We start from the raw sequence: 14,409 nt of genomic DNA, 5'->3' as shown, positions 1-14,409 counted from the left end.
AGTTTGGGGTCTCTTTTCACGGTACATCCATCATTAACATACAAAAATGTGAATGATTATACTTTTCTTCATCATTTTCCCATATGATTGGTCGGCTTGGGATTGTTTCAAAGAGGGTTTCCTTTGGTATAGAACGTCATTTTTTCCCTATTACTCGGAGAGTCCATTAAGTTTTCTCACTTGAAATTGTGTTGAAATGTTGTTATTGGTGATAGTGTCACAAGATCTAAAACATGTGAGACCATTAAGAGATATATTTTCAAAGGTTTCCCATATTAATCTGCGGTACAATCATATGGATCTATTCCTCGATTGCTACTCAAATTAGTTGTCGCATCGACCGAGCAAATCTCATATCAATCGCTCCATGGTATATATCGAACATAAACTTTGATTTTTATGTTCCATTTTCACCGGTTCTGGACGTTAATGGTTCAAGTTTCCTTACCCTCTTCAATGGGGTCCTCCTACATTTTCATTGGTCATTCCTTTGCTATGATGTCTGCAGTTTTAGTCTCTATGGTTGAGGTATACTTAAAAAGTTCTAACCGTAAATAATTTCGGGTTAATGAAATTGCTTTTAATGTTACTTACGATGCTATAGTCATTGGAGCATACAAGGCGGCCTGCGACTCCTCCTCCCTTACGTACTAAGTCGTGGCATTGGCTGGCAGGTAGGATGGTTTAACATAACTATCAATCAAACAAGCCCTTCCCGAGGGAAAACCGAGAACAAGTTACCCTTATATAACCAAGAAAATCCTCCTAGATTAAGCTCAAACATTATGAAACTCAAATCAAGGCCTCGTTGGCCTTAGAATAAGGACCAATGCCTCATTGGCAATCCATTGAATGAATGTATATATACATATATATGTTTTCTAGGTGGTTGATTTTTGTAATAATTTTGCAGGGATTGGGGTCATGCTTGATGGACTATTCGAACGGTGACCGGTTCTACAGATTTCGTGTAAGATATACTTTCAGACCAGCCATTGGTGCAAGCTGCCGTTGTTTTATTATTCTCCCTGTTGATATCATAGTTATGTTTCAGGAAAACGTTGGACTCCTAGGATTAACCCAGTCGGAAGTCGCCGAGTTGTTCGGATATCTCTTGGCTTCATGATGTTTTTCTCTATATTTGGTATATGTCCAACATTAATATGCTCGATCTTCTTTTTTATTTTATTTTATATATTTGAACAATCATACCTATATTCATATCTGAATATATGTTGAAAACAAAATAAAAATTCAGGTAATGTAAAGGGTTAAATTACTTTTTGAGTCCGAACTTACAACTTTTTCCATATTGTTGAACCCTAAAACCTAAATTTGATAATTGTTCCTATCAAGTTAGTCCTTAAAAACCCTAGAGTTCAGGTCCCAATTGACAAGTTTAGACCCCAATATGGGAACAAGTATCAAGTTCAATAACTAACTTTAGACCAAAAAAAAAAATTTAAGCCCGGAGTGGGAACCATTACCTAAATGTGAGAACAATTTACTAAGTGAGAACCTAACTTGGGGAAAAGAAAGTTACTAAATTTAGATCCAAATGGTGATTTAATCATAACATATATGATATTTTGTGCAGGAAAATTTGGAGCATGTTTGCATCCATACCTTTCCCCATCTTTGCAGCACTTTATTGTGTACTTTTCGGCCTTGTTGGTATGTATTAATTTTAACCATACCTACCCATTTTTATCCCAACCATAGATCTTTACTCAATTAATCCAAATTCGAGTCCGGTTTAAATTTTCTTTTTACCATAAAATGCCATATTAATTTAAGAACTTGATAATTTTTCTTAATTTAATTCTTAAATTTAAACTCCATTAAAGTATAATAAAATGACATTATCAAATTGTGTTATGTCAATCACCTAATTTTTAAACTAATATTTTAATATATTTCTTGTATTTTTAGATTTTAAAATTTTGGTGATGGCATGGTAGTTTAAAAGTGTTACATCATCCGAATCCAAGTTCATGACAAAATTGGGTTCCCAATTTTGTCAAAGACAAACGTGGACCAAGTTGAAACAAAGTTATTTCATTTAGGACTAAATATTGATTTATCCCTTTAGTAACCTTAAAGAAAATATTTGCTTTGTTGGTTGCAGTTCCGTCGGATTATCGCTTCTACAATTCACAAACATGAATTGCATGAGAAACCTCATCATAACAGGATTATCACTTTTCTTAGGGATTTCCATCCTCAATTCTTCAACCAATATTGGAACCCATCCCATCGTGGTCTCGCTCACACCAATGTCGCTGGGTAAGTTTTTTATTAAAAAAAAAACTCGAATCCCATATTCTTCAATGATAAAAGAGGGTAAAAAATAGTGAATGATTTTTGCAGTTCAATGCATTCGTGAACACTGTGTTCTCATCGCGGCGATGGTGGGACCGACGATGGCGGTGATCTTAGACAACACGATAGAAGTGGAGAAATCAAGAAAGATAGAGGATGCCATGGTGGGTTAAGTTTAGAACATTTAGAGGAGATAATAGGAATGAAGAATTTTACACTTTGCCTTTTAATCTTAATAGGTTTTTCCACCAACTTAAATTTCCCAAAATTAGGCATGGTAATTGCATATATTTTACCGGTTTTTCCTTCGATAAATAGTAATTTTTCAAAATATTTTATGAATTATTTATTAATTTATATTATTTAAAATTTGATTTTTTTATAAATATTTTTTGTATTAGTGGTAAGAGTAATTTAAATATGAAAATTTAAAGTTGTCAATGTTGCTATTAAAGTAAGATTATCTAGTCGACAATCAAGCCTCTCTTCCCTATTGACTTTTGTATTAGCTGGCATGGTACCGCCTTTGGATGCCAATGAGTTGCGAATGGGCATCCTCTTTTCTGACATAATGATGCATTGCTTGGCTCCTCTCGTTAAGGGTTCGATTTCCCATTTTGGGAGCTCTCGTGTATCTTTAGTCCTACCTATTTTTGCTCGAGCTTTTCGCATTTATTGAGTACTTTGAGGGCATGACAAAACTCTACATATCAAGGTCTAACCTTCTAAGCCCCAATGGCTAAACACCAACATAGGATAGAGTTTTCAATTTGATTCAAATAGAGTATGATTTTCTTTTGTAATTTATTTTTATTTACATTTTATTTTGTACATTTATCCAAGATTTTGATCCTCACTTTCGTTGAATGGATATTATTCTGGAAATTATAAAAAAAAACCTTACCATTGAATTGAAATAAAATAAAAGTGTTTTTGCATATTATGCTTATTCTTTGAAAACGAAAAGAAAGATACTTATCGACTACACTTGTAGACCATTGCTGATACATGAAATAATTATATGAAATTGCAATGAGACTTTGAATTCAAGTAATCTACCCAACAGAATCGATGGCCCTTGGCTTGTGAGACCAACTCAATCAAGGCAGGCTCGGTTTGTTTCATTGAAAATGGTTTTTGAAAAGTATTTTCTACATTTTCCTATGTTTGTTTCATGGAAAACAGTTTGGTCAATAGAAAATAACTTACAAGTTAACGAGAAATAAGCCATTTTTTCCTCTATAAGAACTTACCCTTTATGAGTGATTTTATTTTATTTTATTTATAAAAATTAACTTAAATCAAGCTTAATCTTATTATATTAATAATAATTTTATCTTTTTAAAAATATTTAAAATTAATAAAATAGTATAATTTTCAATACTATTAAAGATACATATTTAATTATCTATACCTAACCATATAATAAATTATTAATATAATATAGAAAATAAATTAATAATGGATAATTTAATTCATTGTTTTTTTTATAAAACAATACCTAGAACTTCTCATAACTCCTCTCCAACCCTTAATATAGGAGAGCATTAATGCCCTTCAGCATGCTCAAACCCACAGTCTCCTGCATGTGCAACAATGTCGATGCTAACCGAGCTAAGTCGACAATTTTATTCATTATTTTCATTTTTATATATAGAAACCTTAAATAATTATATTAAGTCACGTGACTCTTTTTCCTATATCAAGTTTGTTGGAAAATTAACAAGGAAATTCCCTTCCAAAAAGAAAAAAAAAAGGTGCTAATTATAGTAAGTAAAACTTGGTCATATTATTTACCCACGGTAATTAAAATAGAAAATGTTTAGTTGGTTATAATTTGGCTTTACTCTCTCTATATAAGATGGGTTGAAACAAAACAAAAGACAGAAATCATTCTCTCTTTGAAATAAATAAAAAGAAAGTATGGCTATTGAATTTAATTTTGTTTCATCCATGTTAATACTATTACTTTTATCCATATCATCCGCTAAAGGTCAAGGAGGAGGAGGAGGTGGTGGTGTTATTGATGTTGTTGCAAAATTTGGTGCAAAGGCAGACGAGAAAACAGATTTGAGTAAGGTAAGCAAAATATCATATAACTTTATAGTCAGCAGATAAAACCACGCATAACTATTTTTCAAATCTCTTATCTTTATATGTATCTTTTTTTCTTTCTTTTTTTTTTTGTTTTTAGCCATTGTTGGATGCTTGGAAAGAAGCATGTGCCTCGACATCTCCAGCAAAAATTGTGATTCCTAAAGGTATATATTTTTTAAGTACAACTACCTTAGATGGTCCTTGCAAGGCTCCTATTGAGCTTCAAGTTGAAGGCACTGTGAAGGCTCCGGCAAACCCTGGTGCTTTCAAGGAGCCTAAATGGATTGCCTTCAATAGAATTGAAAATTTCAAATTGTTTGGCGGAGGAGTTTTCGACGGCCAAGGAACCACTGCTTATAAAAGGGAAGGTTGCGAAAAGCATGATTATTGTGATTCACTTCCTATTGTAAGTTCTTTTCTTATTGAGAAGTTATGACTTTTTTTTTATAAATAAAATTAAGTAATAATTATTTTTTTTCATTCTGAAATTAAACAGAATCTAAGGTTTGATTTTTTAACCAACACAATGGTACAAGGTATAACTAGCAAAGACAGTAAGCAGTTCCATGTTAATGTTCTAGGATGCAAAAACATTACTTTCGAACATTTCACCGTATCTGCACCTGGAGAAAGCCCAAACACAGATGGGATTCATATCGGGAGATCAGATGGGGTTAATGTTCTTAACACGGAGATAAAAACTGGTGATGATTGTGTTTCAATTGGGGATGGTTCCAAAAATTTGGTTATCAATGGAGTAACTTGTGGACCAGGACATGGTATCAGTATTGGCAGTCTCGGATTGTTTAATAATGAAGAACCCGTTGATGGAGTTATAGTAAAAAACTGCACCTTGACTAATACTTCAAATGGTGTTAGAATCAAAAGTTGGCCAGGTGCTGAACCCGGCTCTTGTTCGAACATTCACTTTGAGGATATTACCGTGACCAATGTCAGTTCTCCTATTATAATTGATCAGAAATATTGCCCATGGAACAAATGCAAAATAAATGTATGTATATATTTATCAAAATCGTAAGAGAGCAAAAAAGAGTTAATCGGGCATTGAATCATTATTTTGTTGATGCAGGAAGAATCAAAAGTTAAACTAAGCAACATTAGTTTCAAAAACATTCACGGCACTTCTGCGCTTCCAGAAGCTGTCAAGATTATTTGCAGCGCTACTTTGCCGTGTGAAAATGTGGAACTTGCCGACATTGAAATTACGCTCAGTGGACCGGCTGGACCTGCAGTATCACAATGTTCAAATGTGAAGCCTAAAGTTAGTGGCAAACAAAATCCAGTTGCATGTTCCGCCCCTATCGGAGCAAAACCTACCCCGACTGCTTAATCAATAGCATAGGTATAAATATTTTTGATGAGGTTGTAACTCCTATAATTATTTTTGTTTTGCAAACAAAATTTGTTTTGTTTTACATTCTATTTTATTAAGAATATTTTTCTTAAACTTAATTATTTTTAAAAATGCACTTCAACAAAAAATATTGCAATGTGATAACATTTCATGCATTTAAGCTTACGATATAATTAACTACTAAAATACTATTGAACCATATACTATTTAATTATCTTGTTTTTACTTATCTAAATTTGTTTTTTTTTATAAACTTGGCATAATAAAATTTTAATTCTCAATATTTATACATTGTATCAATTTAATTTTGGTTCTAAAATAACCTTTAAGTTTTACACATTGTATAATTTGATTTTTTATAGTTTTTCTTTTTTTATGACTTTTTCACCTTAAAAGCTAAAAAATAAATTTATGAATTAAATTTGATTCAAAATATATTAAAATTAAAAATAAAAATTTAATATAATAATTTTATCTTTTCTTATTGTTTTAGATTTAACCTTAAATGTTACAAACAAAAGCAAAAACGGTAAAAAATACAAAATTGCATTATATAAATGTCAGGGAGTTGAATTTTTAGAATCAAGATTAAATTGACACAATGTATAAACGATGAGAGCTAAATTACTATTATGTCAATATTAAAAGCTGTCAAAGTTGTATAAAATGTTTGTAGATGGAATTCATCAAACAGGTTGAATCTAAAATGATGGTTTAACTTGTTCAACCACTTGTTCAATTATTGAGTGAATGTAATCATCTCTTGAAAATTTATATAAAGTTTTTAAAATTTAAATGATAATACCTTAAATTCAAATGCCAAAAGGAATTTAATTATCAAATTCAAGCGACAAAGTGCATAAAAAAATAAACCTAACAGCCAAATTTTTAAATGATAACACGATTCTCCAAGCACTTTTTGGAACAAGGTTTCTAGCAGTTATTGGATGTTCTTATGCTTATGTTATTTCAATAGCCTATACAATAAATGACCCATCATTGCAATGAATTAGTGACTCGTTGATCGCAATTTTCGTGACAGGTAAGTTTTATATATTTATAATTAATCGTTCTTGAAACTAACTATTATCACGATGTAGGCAAGTGTACCTATCAAACAATAGTATAGTTTTAGCAAGACCGGATTGTCGAACCCAAAGGAACTAAAAGTATTAGTAATGACCGTTTTTTTATTTTCTAGCCTAAGAATAAGGGGTTTTGTTTTAACTAACTAATTATCTAAACTAAGAATTCACGGAAAATAGAATTGGAGAATTACTTTCGGAAAACGATTGATTTAAGACAATACCTAAGGACAAATCCACCTAGACTTCACTTGTTATTCTGACTTGAATCGGACGATTTATTCATTTAGCTTGTTCCGTAGAGATCTCTAAGTTATGTTATTATCCCTATTCAAGACTAATAATGTGTAATCCCTAGATTGAATAATTGAGACTTTTCTCTAATTAACACCCTAGGGTTGCATTAACTGATCTATGGATCCCCTTATTAGGTTTCACCCTAATCTGGAAAAATCTTGTCACCCTATCACTAGGCGCACAATCAACTCCGCTTAATTATAACAATTGTACTCTTAGACAGGGTCTATTCCTCCTCTGAATAAGAGCTTATCTTGAATCAGTGTCCTGGGATATCAAAACAAGAATTAAGAACACATAATTAAGAACAAGTTAAATATTTATCATACGATTCAGAAAATAATAACAAGATTCGTCTTAGGTTTCATTTCTCTTAGGTATTTTGGGGATTTAGTTCATAACTAAAAAGGAAAACATCTCAAAAGAATAATGAATACAAAACATAAAGAAAACCCAAAACTCCTAGAGGGAAATTAAGGGGAGATCTTCAGTCTATATGGTGAATCTGGCTTTTGAGATGGATCAATCGGCTTCCCTCAAGTAGTTCCCTGCCTCCTTCTCTCTGTGTGTCTTTTCTTCCTGCTCTAGGGTGTATTTATAGGCTTTAAAATGCCTAAAAGCCCTCAAAATTAGCCTTTTTGAATTGGACTCAACTTGGGCTCAGCAGGGACAAGCCCGTGTGACACGCCTGTGAGTCGTGCTTCAATTCTACCAAATTGACACGGCCGTGTGGTCTACCCGTGTGAGGAAGTCCAGGCCGTGTTGATTTTGTACTTTGGCCCATTTTCTCTATTTTTGGCCCGTTTCTCATTCCTTTTGCTCTTCTATGCTCTCCTAAGCATAAAACATGAAATTAAGGCATTAGGAGCATCAAATTCACCAATTCTAAGGAAAACTTATCCATAAAATATGTTAAGCATGGGGTAAAAACATGTATAAATTACGGTTTATCAAATACCCCCACACTTAAGCATTTGCTTGTCCTCAAGCAAAATTCTCAACTCATAATCAAAATAAATTCTTCTCAACTTATAATTTCTATAAAAAATATCTCAAAATAATCCACAGGTAATCATACATTGAGAATTCAACTGAAAAAACATCAAAGTTTCAAACATTCCAAGTTGAGCACTTTATCATGAAAATATAGGTGTCTCCTTTTTCTAAGTAATTACCTTTGATTCAAAATGTCATAGAGTTTCACATTCTCACTAAAGATTCACTCAAATCACTTGAGATGTTTAAGGACAATAAATGAAGCACTCAATAGTCAATAATGAAAAGTCATTACCATAGGCTTGCATGAAAATCACATCTCCACCACTATAAATTGACATGATACATCAATCAAAAGGTCTTTAGAGGGTTGTAATAAGGCTTGGTTAGGGGTGTGGTCACAAGCTGAAAGAAAAAGTTAGAATTGAGATTGAATTGAAAAATTACCTAACGAGAAAAAGATTTAATCATCACTTGCGTACAACAGAGCTTCTTCTCAGAATATGAAATTTAAATACTTAAGCTCAAAAACAAAAGATTACTACTAATGTGTATACATAGTTTTTTTTTTAAGAACGAGTTAAATAACATAAACTAACTATTAAGAACAAGTCATAGCTGAACAACTATTTCAATTCAAATCTCGACAAAAATAGGGATCAAATTTAATTTAGGGGATTTCAACAATCATAGGTTAAGGGTTAATATTAAGTGTAATACAAGAAATGGCTTGTTAGGCTCAAAGGGGTTCACTAGGGTTTAATCGTGGAGGTAGGCTTTTCATGGCATGAGTGGGTTAATCCTAAGTGGCTTAATCATTTTGACATATCAAATCAAATGGTGTGGTTTTGACATGCATAATCAAGCAAGTTCTAGAATAACAGTTTAATACTGACGCACTCAAAGCAATAATAAAAGTGAGCATGAAAGAATTAATAGATGCTCAAAAGGCTAAAAAATCTCACAATATTTATGGCTCTTTGATGTTTAAAACTTGTGAATTCCAATTCAAAGTAATACCTAAACTTTGGGGAAACAACCTAAAATTTTAAATTCTTAAAAATCAAATTATCATGCTTGATTCTCTAATGTCCTAAAGTTTAAACAATCAATGCATAAATGCCTATTTTTTAATTCAAGATATATCAATCAAAATCATAAATTAATCAAAATTTATCCTAAATATGATATGAGAGCTTTTCAAGAGAACAAGGCAGTCATTCAGGGATTTTTCTGATAATGAAATGAATACCGCCCACACTTAAGATGTACATTGCCCTCAATGTACAAAGATAGATATATAGAAAAGAATGTCAAAATAAGATAGGGAGAGAAGTGAACTTCCTGAGTGATGAATGAATTTCCTTGAACTGGAGTTTCAGAGAATAATCGGCGTGAGGGTGGAGGATAATACTCCAGCGGTGGTAGAGGTTCATTAGTCCATAAGTCCTACGCCAAAAGAATATTATATCAGAAATTGGCTATGGTCGTGGTCGAGCAAGACATGGCAGTCGTAGAGAACCTTTCCCGGTGGAGTTTCGAGTCACTGAGTAATAGTGAGCTTTGGAGCTTTTTATAACTGTGATAGCATTAGGAACTCTTTTAGAAAGTATATAAGGAAGAATGATTACTCAGTAGGAAATAGCCAAAATTCAAAATTGTTAAATAAAAATTATAAATCCTAATAAAAATAAGATGAAAGAAAAATAAAAAGTAGTCTCAAAATAAAATAAAAGTAAAAAACATAAAATAAGAAATAAAAGTTTTTAAACATCTTCATCGCTAGATGGTTCGTGAGGTGGGGGTGGCAATGAGATGTGGAGGTGGAGGTGCTGACAAATCTGTTGTAGAGTAGTATCAATGTTGTCAAATCATTGAAAACAATGCTGCTCGAATAGAGTGAGGAGTTCAAAAATGTCAGCATATGAAGTAGCCGCATGAACTGGACGAGGGGGTGATGGTGGCTGAGACGGTGGGTTCTCGTGCTGTGGAGGGACATCATCAGTAATGTCCTCAGGGGCCTCCTCCTCGTTAGATTGAGCGAGACAATATTGAGGAGGGTAGGTTCCTCGACGCTTTTCGATCACCCTCATGCTAAGCATGCTCGAGATGCCTTGTGGAGACATCTGGCCAATGAGGGTCAATGATGATTCTTGGGCCACGGTGCTGAGGAGGCTCGAAGTGTCGAGTCAACTAAGTAACATAAGGGCCAATGGAGATGACCCCCTTCGTATGCCGCTCCGTCTGGTGTTGAATGGTGTACAATGAAATAGGCAAGGTCAATGACGTGCCCGTGCGACACCATAGAAAATAGGCGTCGTGAGTGTTGAAGACACCAGTGCTCTCTCACCTTCCTGTAATTGTGTGAGCCAAAATGGCGTGTAGGTACCTTAGAGATGGAGGGAGAGCTGATGTCTTGGAGCAGCTAGGATTGTAGGTGGCTGAACCTAGTATTAGTGCGTCTCAGCACCGTGAATGAGAATGATGGATGTAGCAATTGAAAGCATGTAAGTCATTCTCCTCCTTGAATTCCTCCGCATATAAGCCAGTACAGTACCAAATTCTGGGACGCTTAGCTGGTAGACTGATAAACTATAATTTATACATATTTTTACCCCATGTTTAACGTATTTTATGGATGATTTTTCATTAAAATTGGTGAATTCGATGCTCTTAATGCTTTAATTTCATGTTTTATACTTAGGAGAGCATAGGAGAGTGAAAGGAACGAGAAACGGGCCAAAAATAGAGAAAATGAGCCAAAGTACAAACTTAACACGGCCTGGACTTCTTCACACGGATAGACCACATGACCGTGTCAATCTGGCAGAATCAAAGCATGACTCACACGGGTATAGCACACGCCCGTGCCATTCTAACAAGCTCAAATATGGCCTGAAGTAATCGCATACGGGCGTGTCCCTGTCGAGCCCAAGTTGAGTCCAATTCAGAAAAGGCCAATTTTGAGGGTTTTTAGGCATTCCAAAGCTTATAAATACACCCTAGAGGAGGAGGAAAAGAGGGACAAAGAATAAGGAGTAAGGAATTACTCCAAGGAAGCCGATTGATTAATCTCAGAAGCCGGATTCATCATCAAGACTGAAGATCTCTCCTCAATTCCCCTTCAGGAGTTTTGGGTTTTCTTTATGTTTTGTATTCTTTATTATTCTGAGATGTTTTCTTATTTAGTTATGAACTAAATCCCCTAAATACCTAAGGGGAATGAAACTAAGACGAATCTTGGTATTATTTTCTGAATTGTATGATAAATATTTAACTTGTTCTTAATTATGTGTTCTTAATTCTTGTTTTGATATCCCAGGATACTGATTCAAGATAAGCTCTTATTTAGAGGAGGAATAGACCCTGTCTAAGAGTACAATTGTCATAATTAAGCGGAGTTGATTGCGCGCCTAGACATAGGGTGACAAGATTTTGCCGGATTAGGGTGAAACCTAATAAGGGGATCCATAGATCGAGTTAATGCAACCCTAGAGTGTTAATTAGAGAAAAGTCTCGATTATTCAATCTAGGGATTAGATGTTATTAGTCTTGAATACGGATAATAACATAACTTAGGGATCTCTACGGAACAAGTTGAATGAATAAATCGTCCAATTTGGAGCCAGAATAACAAGTAAAGTCTAGATGGATTTTTCCTTAGGTATTTTCTTAAGTCAATCGATTTTCCCCAAAAGCAATTCCCCAATTCTTTTCTCCGTGCGTTCTTAGTTTAGATAATTAGTTAATTAAAACAAAACCCCATTATTCTTAGTCTAGATAATAAAAAGACAGTCATTACTAGTACTTTTAGTTCCTTTGGGTTCGACAATCCGGTCTTGCTAAAAATATACTACTGTTCGATAGGTACAATTGCCTACATCGCGATAATAGTTAGTTTAAGAATGAGTAATTATAAATATTTAAAACCTATCACGAAACCACGTGATCAAGTTTTTGGCGCCGTTGTCGGGGAACTAAGATATTAAGAACGCTCAATTTTTATTACTTTAGCCATTTATTTTTGTTGCAATTTAATTTAATTTTATTATTATTATTATTATTATTAATTAACCTACTCTTTCTTTCTCTTGGCAGGGTTTTATAGTTTATGACTAGAAGAAACCTGTCGGGACCCTTACTTTTTGACAAAGAAATCGATCGTACAGTTCGTAGAAACCAAAGAAAAATAAGGCGCAGCTTAAGATACATGGAGAACGAGCAAGAGAACGATACTGAACCCCCAAACAAAGAGATGGCTAGAAAACCAAGGCAATCAGCTACCTCCTGCAATTGCGGTTAATCAAAATCCTGCTCCACGCACTATATATGATTATGCTAAACCTTCTTTAACAGGAATTGAATCTAGCATAGTTAGACCTGCTATAGTTGCAAATACTATTGAATTAAAACCTAACACTATTCAGATGATACAAAAATTTGTTCAGTTTGATGGTTTACAGGATGAAGATCCCAACGCTTACTTAGCAAACTTTTTGGGATTTTACGATACATTTAAAATCAATGGCGTTTCTGATGATGCCATTCGTCTTCGGTTATTCCCTTTTTCATTAAGGAACAAAGCTAAACAGTGGTTGAACTCGTTACTACAAGGGTCAATTACTACTTGGGAACAAATGACCGAAAAATTCTTGCTGAAATATTTTTCGCCGGCTAAAACGGCTAAATTACGTAATGACATCTCTTCTTTTATGCAAATGGATTTTGAAACCCTCTACGATGCATGGGAGAGATACAAGGACTTACTGAGAAGGTGCCCTCACCATGGGTTACTGCTTTGGCTCCAAGTACAAGCATTTCACAATGGTCTGAATCCTTCGACTCAGCAAATGGTTGATGCAGCGGCAGGCGGAACCATCAACAATAAAATACCAGAAGATGCCTATGAGTTTATAGAGGAGATGTCACTGAATAACTATCAGTGACAAGTCATGAGGACAAAGCCAATGAAAACAGTTGGTGTTTATAACGTCGATTCAGTTACCATGCTGTCAAATCAGTTAGAACTCTTGAATAAAAAGATTGATGGTTTTCTTAGTTCTTCATAGGTTCACTCGTAATGCAGTGCGAAGCAAGTAGCGGTGGAACAAAACATTCAGAATACCAACCTTATGGCCACAGCATGGGTAACGAGCAATTAAACTACATGGGTAATAATCCTCGACCTCAAAACAATCCATATAGTAACACTTATAATGCAGGTTGGAGGAACCACCCCAATTTCTCATGGGGCGGTCAAGGAAATTAAAAACCACAACATCCTTTGGGCTACCAACAACCACCTTACCAACTGGAAAAGAAGCCAAACCTTGAAAAGATGCTCTCAAAGTTTATATTAGTGTCAGAAACCCATTTTCAGAACACCGAGACAACATTTAAAAATCAACAAGCATCGATCCAAAGCCTCAAAACTCAGATAGACCAGCTTTCCAAACTTATCTCCGAACAAAAACAAGGTAGTTTGCCAAGTAATACTGATCCCAACCCAAGGGAACAGCCCAACATGATTAATGTTCAAGATGAAGAAGGATTTGTAGAGCCTGAACCAGAACCGCGACAAGAAACTGTGGTAAGCAAAGGTCAAGGTGAGGTAGATCAAAATACAAACAAACCAGTGACTATCGAATATAAACCTTATGTGCCATACCCCAACGAGATAAGGAAAGACCGCTTAGATGAACAATTTGGTAAATTTCTTAAACTCTTAAAAAAATTACATATTAACTTACCGTTTATTGAAGCTCTATCACGGATGCCAAATGTAATGAAATTTTTAAAGGATCTTTTAGCAAATAAGCGGAAGTTCGACGAGGCGTCACATATGGAGCTGAACCCAGTTTGCTCAGCCATTCTCTAAAATAAACTACCTAACAAACTAAAAGACCCAGGGAGCTTTACTATTCCTTGCTTAATTGGTAGTTTAGATGTTAATCATGCATTAGCTGATCTAGGGGCTAGTATCAACGTCATGCCTTACAAAATGTTTAAGCAACTAGGTCTCGGGAAACCCAAACAAACTAGGATGAGCATTCAATTAGCAGATAAAACTATAAGATTCCCTAGAGGTATTATTGAAGATGTGCTAGTTAAAATCGATAAATTTATATTTCTCGTTGACTTTATTGTTCTAGACATAGAAGAGGATAGCAACACCTTTAAAGCTCTTAATTCTAGGAAGGATCTTGTGGAAGTGAGTCATCCCAAGTTCGGCACTTT

The 14,409-nt window shown here is 34.3% G+C and overlaps 1 protein-coding gene, 1 non-coding gene and 1 pseudogene across 2 annotated transcripts; 2 read left to right on the top strand and 1 right to left on the bottom strand.

Annotated features, from left to right (window-relative positions):
- Positions 1–429: 429 nt before the first annotated feature.
- Positions 430–3,001, top strand: LOC128295449 (nucleobase-ascorbate transporter 1-like; annotated as a pseudogene).
- Positions 3,002–4,146: 1,145 nt separating this feature from the next.
- LOC108488372 (polygalacturonase-like) lies at positions 4,147–5,874 on the top strand. Its single transcript, XM_017792657.2, has 4 exons — positions 4,147–4,401; positions 4,517–4,825; positions 4,916–5,431; positions 5,510–5,874. The coding sequence occupies exons 1-4, from the start codon at positions 4,246–4,248 to the stop codon at positions 5,768–5,770; spliced, it is 1,242 nt and encodes a 413-aa protein (XP_017648146.2). The 5' UTR covers positions 4,147–4,245; the 3' UTR covers positions 5,771–5,874.
- A 6,983-nt stretch (positions 5,875–12,857) lies between these two features.
- LOC128295779 (small nucleolar RNA R71) lies at positions 12,858–12,964 on the bottom strand. The gene has a single exon (XR_008286330.1). It is a non-coding gene; the product is annotated as a small nucleolar RNA R71 (small nucleolar RNA).
- Positions 12,965–14,409: the final 1,445 nt, after the last annotated feature.

The sequence above is a fragment of the Gossypium arboreum genome, chromosome 7 (assembly GCF_025698485.1).
Source record: "Gossypium arboreum isolate Shixiya-1 chromosome 7, ASM2569848v2, whole genome shotgun sequence".
Classification (NCBI taxonomy): Eukaryota; Viridiplantae; Streptophyta; class Magnoliopsida; order Malvales; family Malvaceae; genus Gossypium; species Gossypium arboreum.
The sequence above is the reverse complement of the archived record's forward strand: the minus strand, read 5'-3'. Positions and strand labels throughout refer to the sequence as shown.

Bases quoted from the DNA above. Each gene is read 5' to 3' on its own strand.
- LOC108488372 (XM_017792657.2), top strand. From the start codon at position 4,246: ATGGCTATTGAATTTAATTTTGTTTCATCCATGTTAATACTATTACTT. The intron at 4,402-4,516 runs GTAAGCAAAATA...TTTTGTTTTTAG, and splicing joins AGAAAACAGATTTGAGTAAG to CCATTGTTGGATGCTTGGAA. The intron at 4,826-4,915 runs GTAAGTTCTTTT...GAAATTAAACAG, and splicing joins ATTGTGATTCACTTCCTATT to AATCTAAGGTTTGATTTTTT.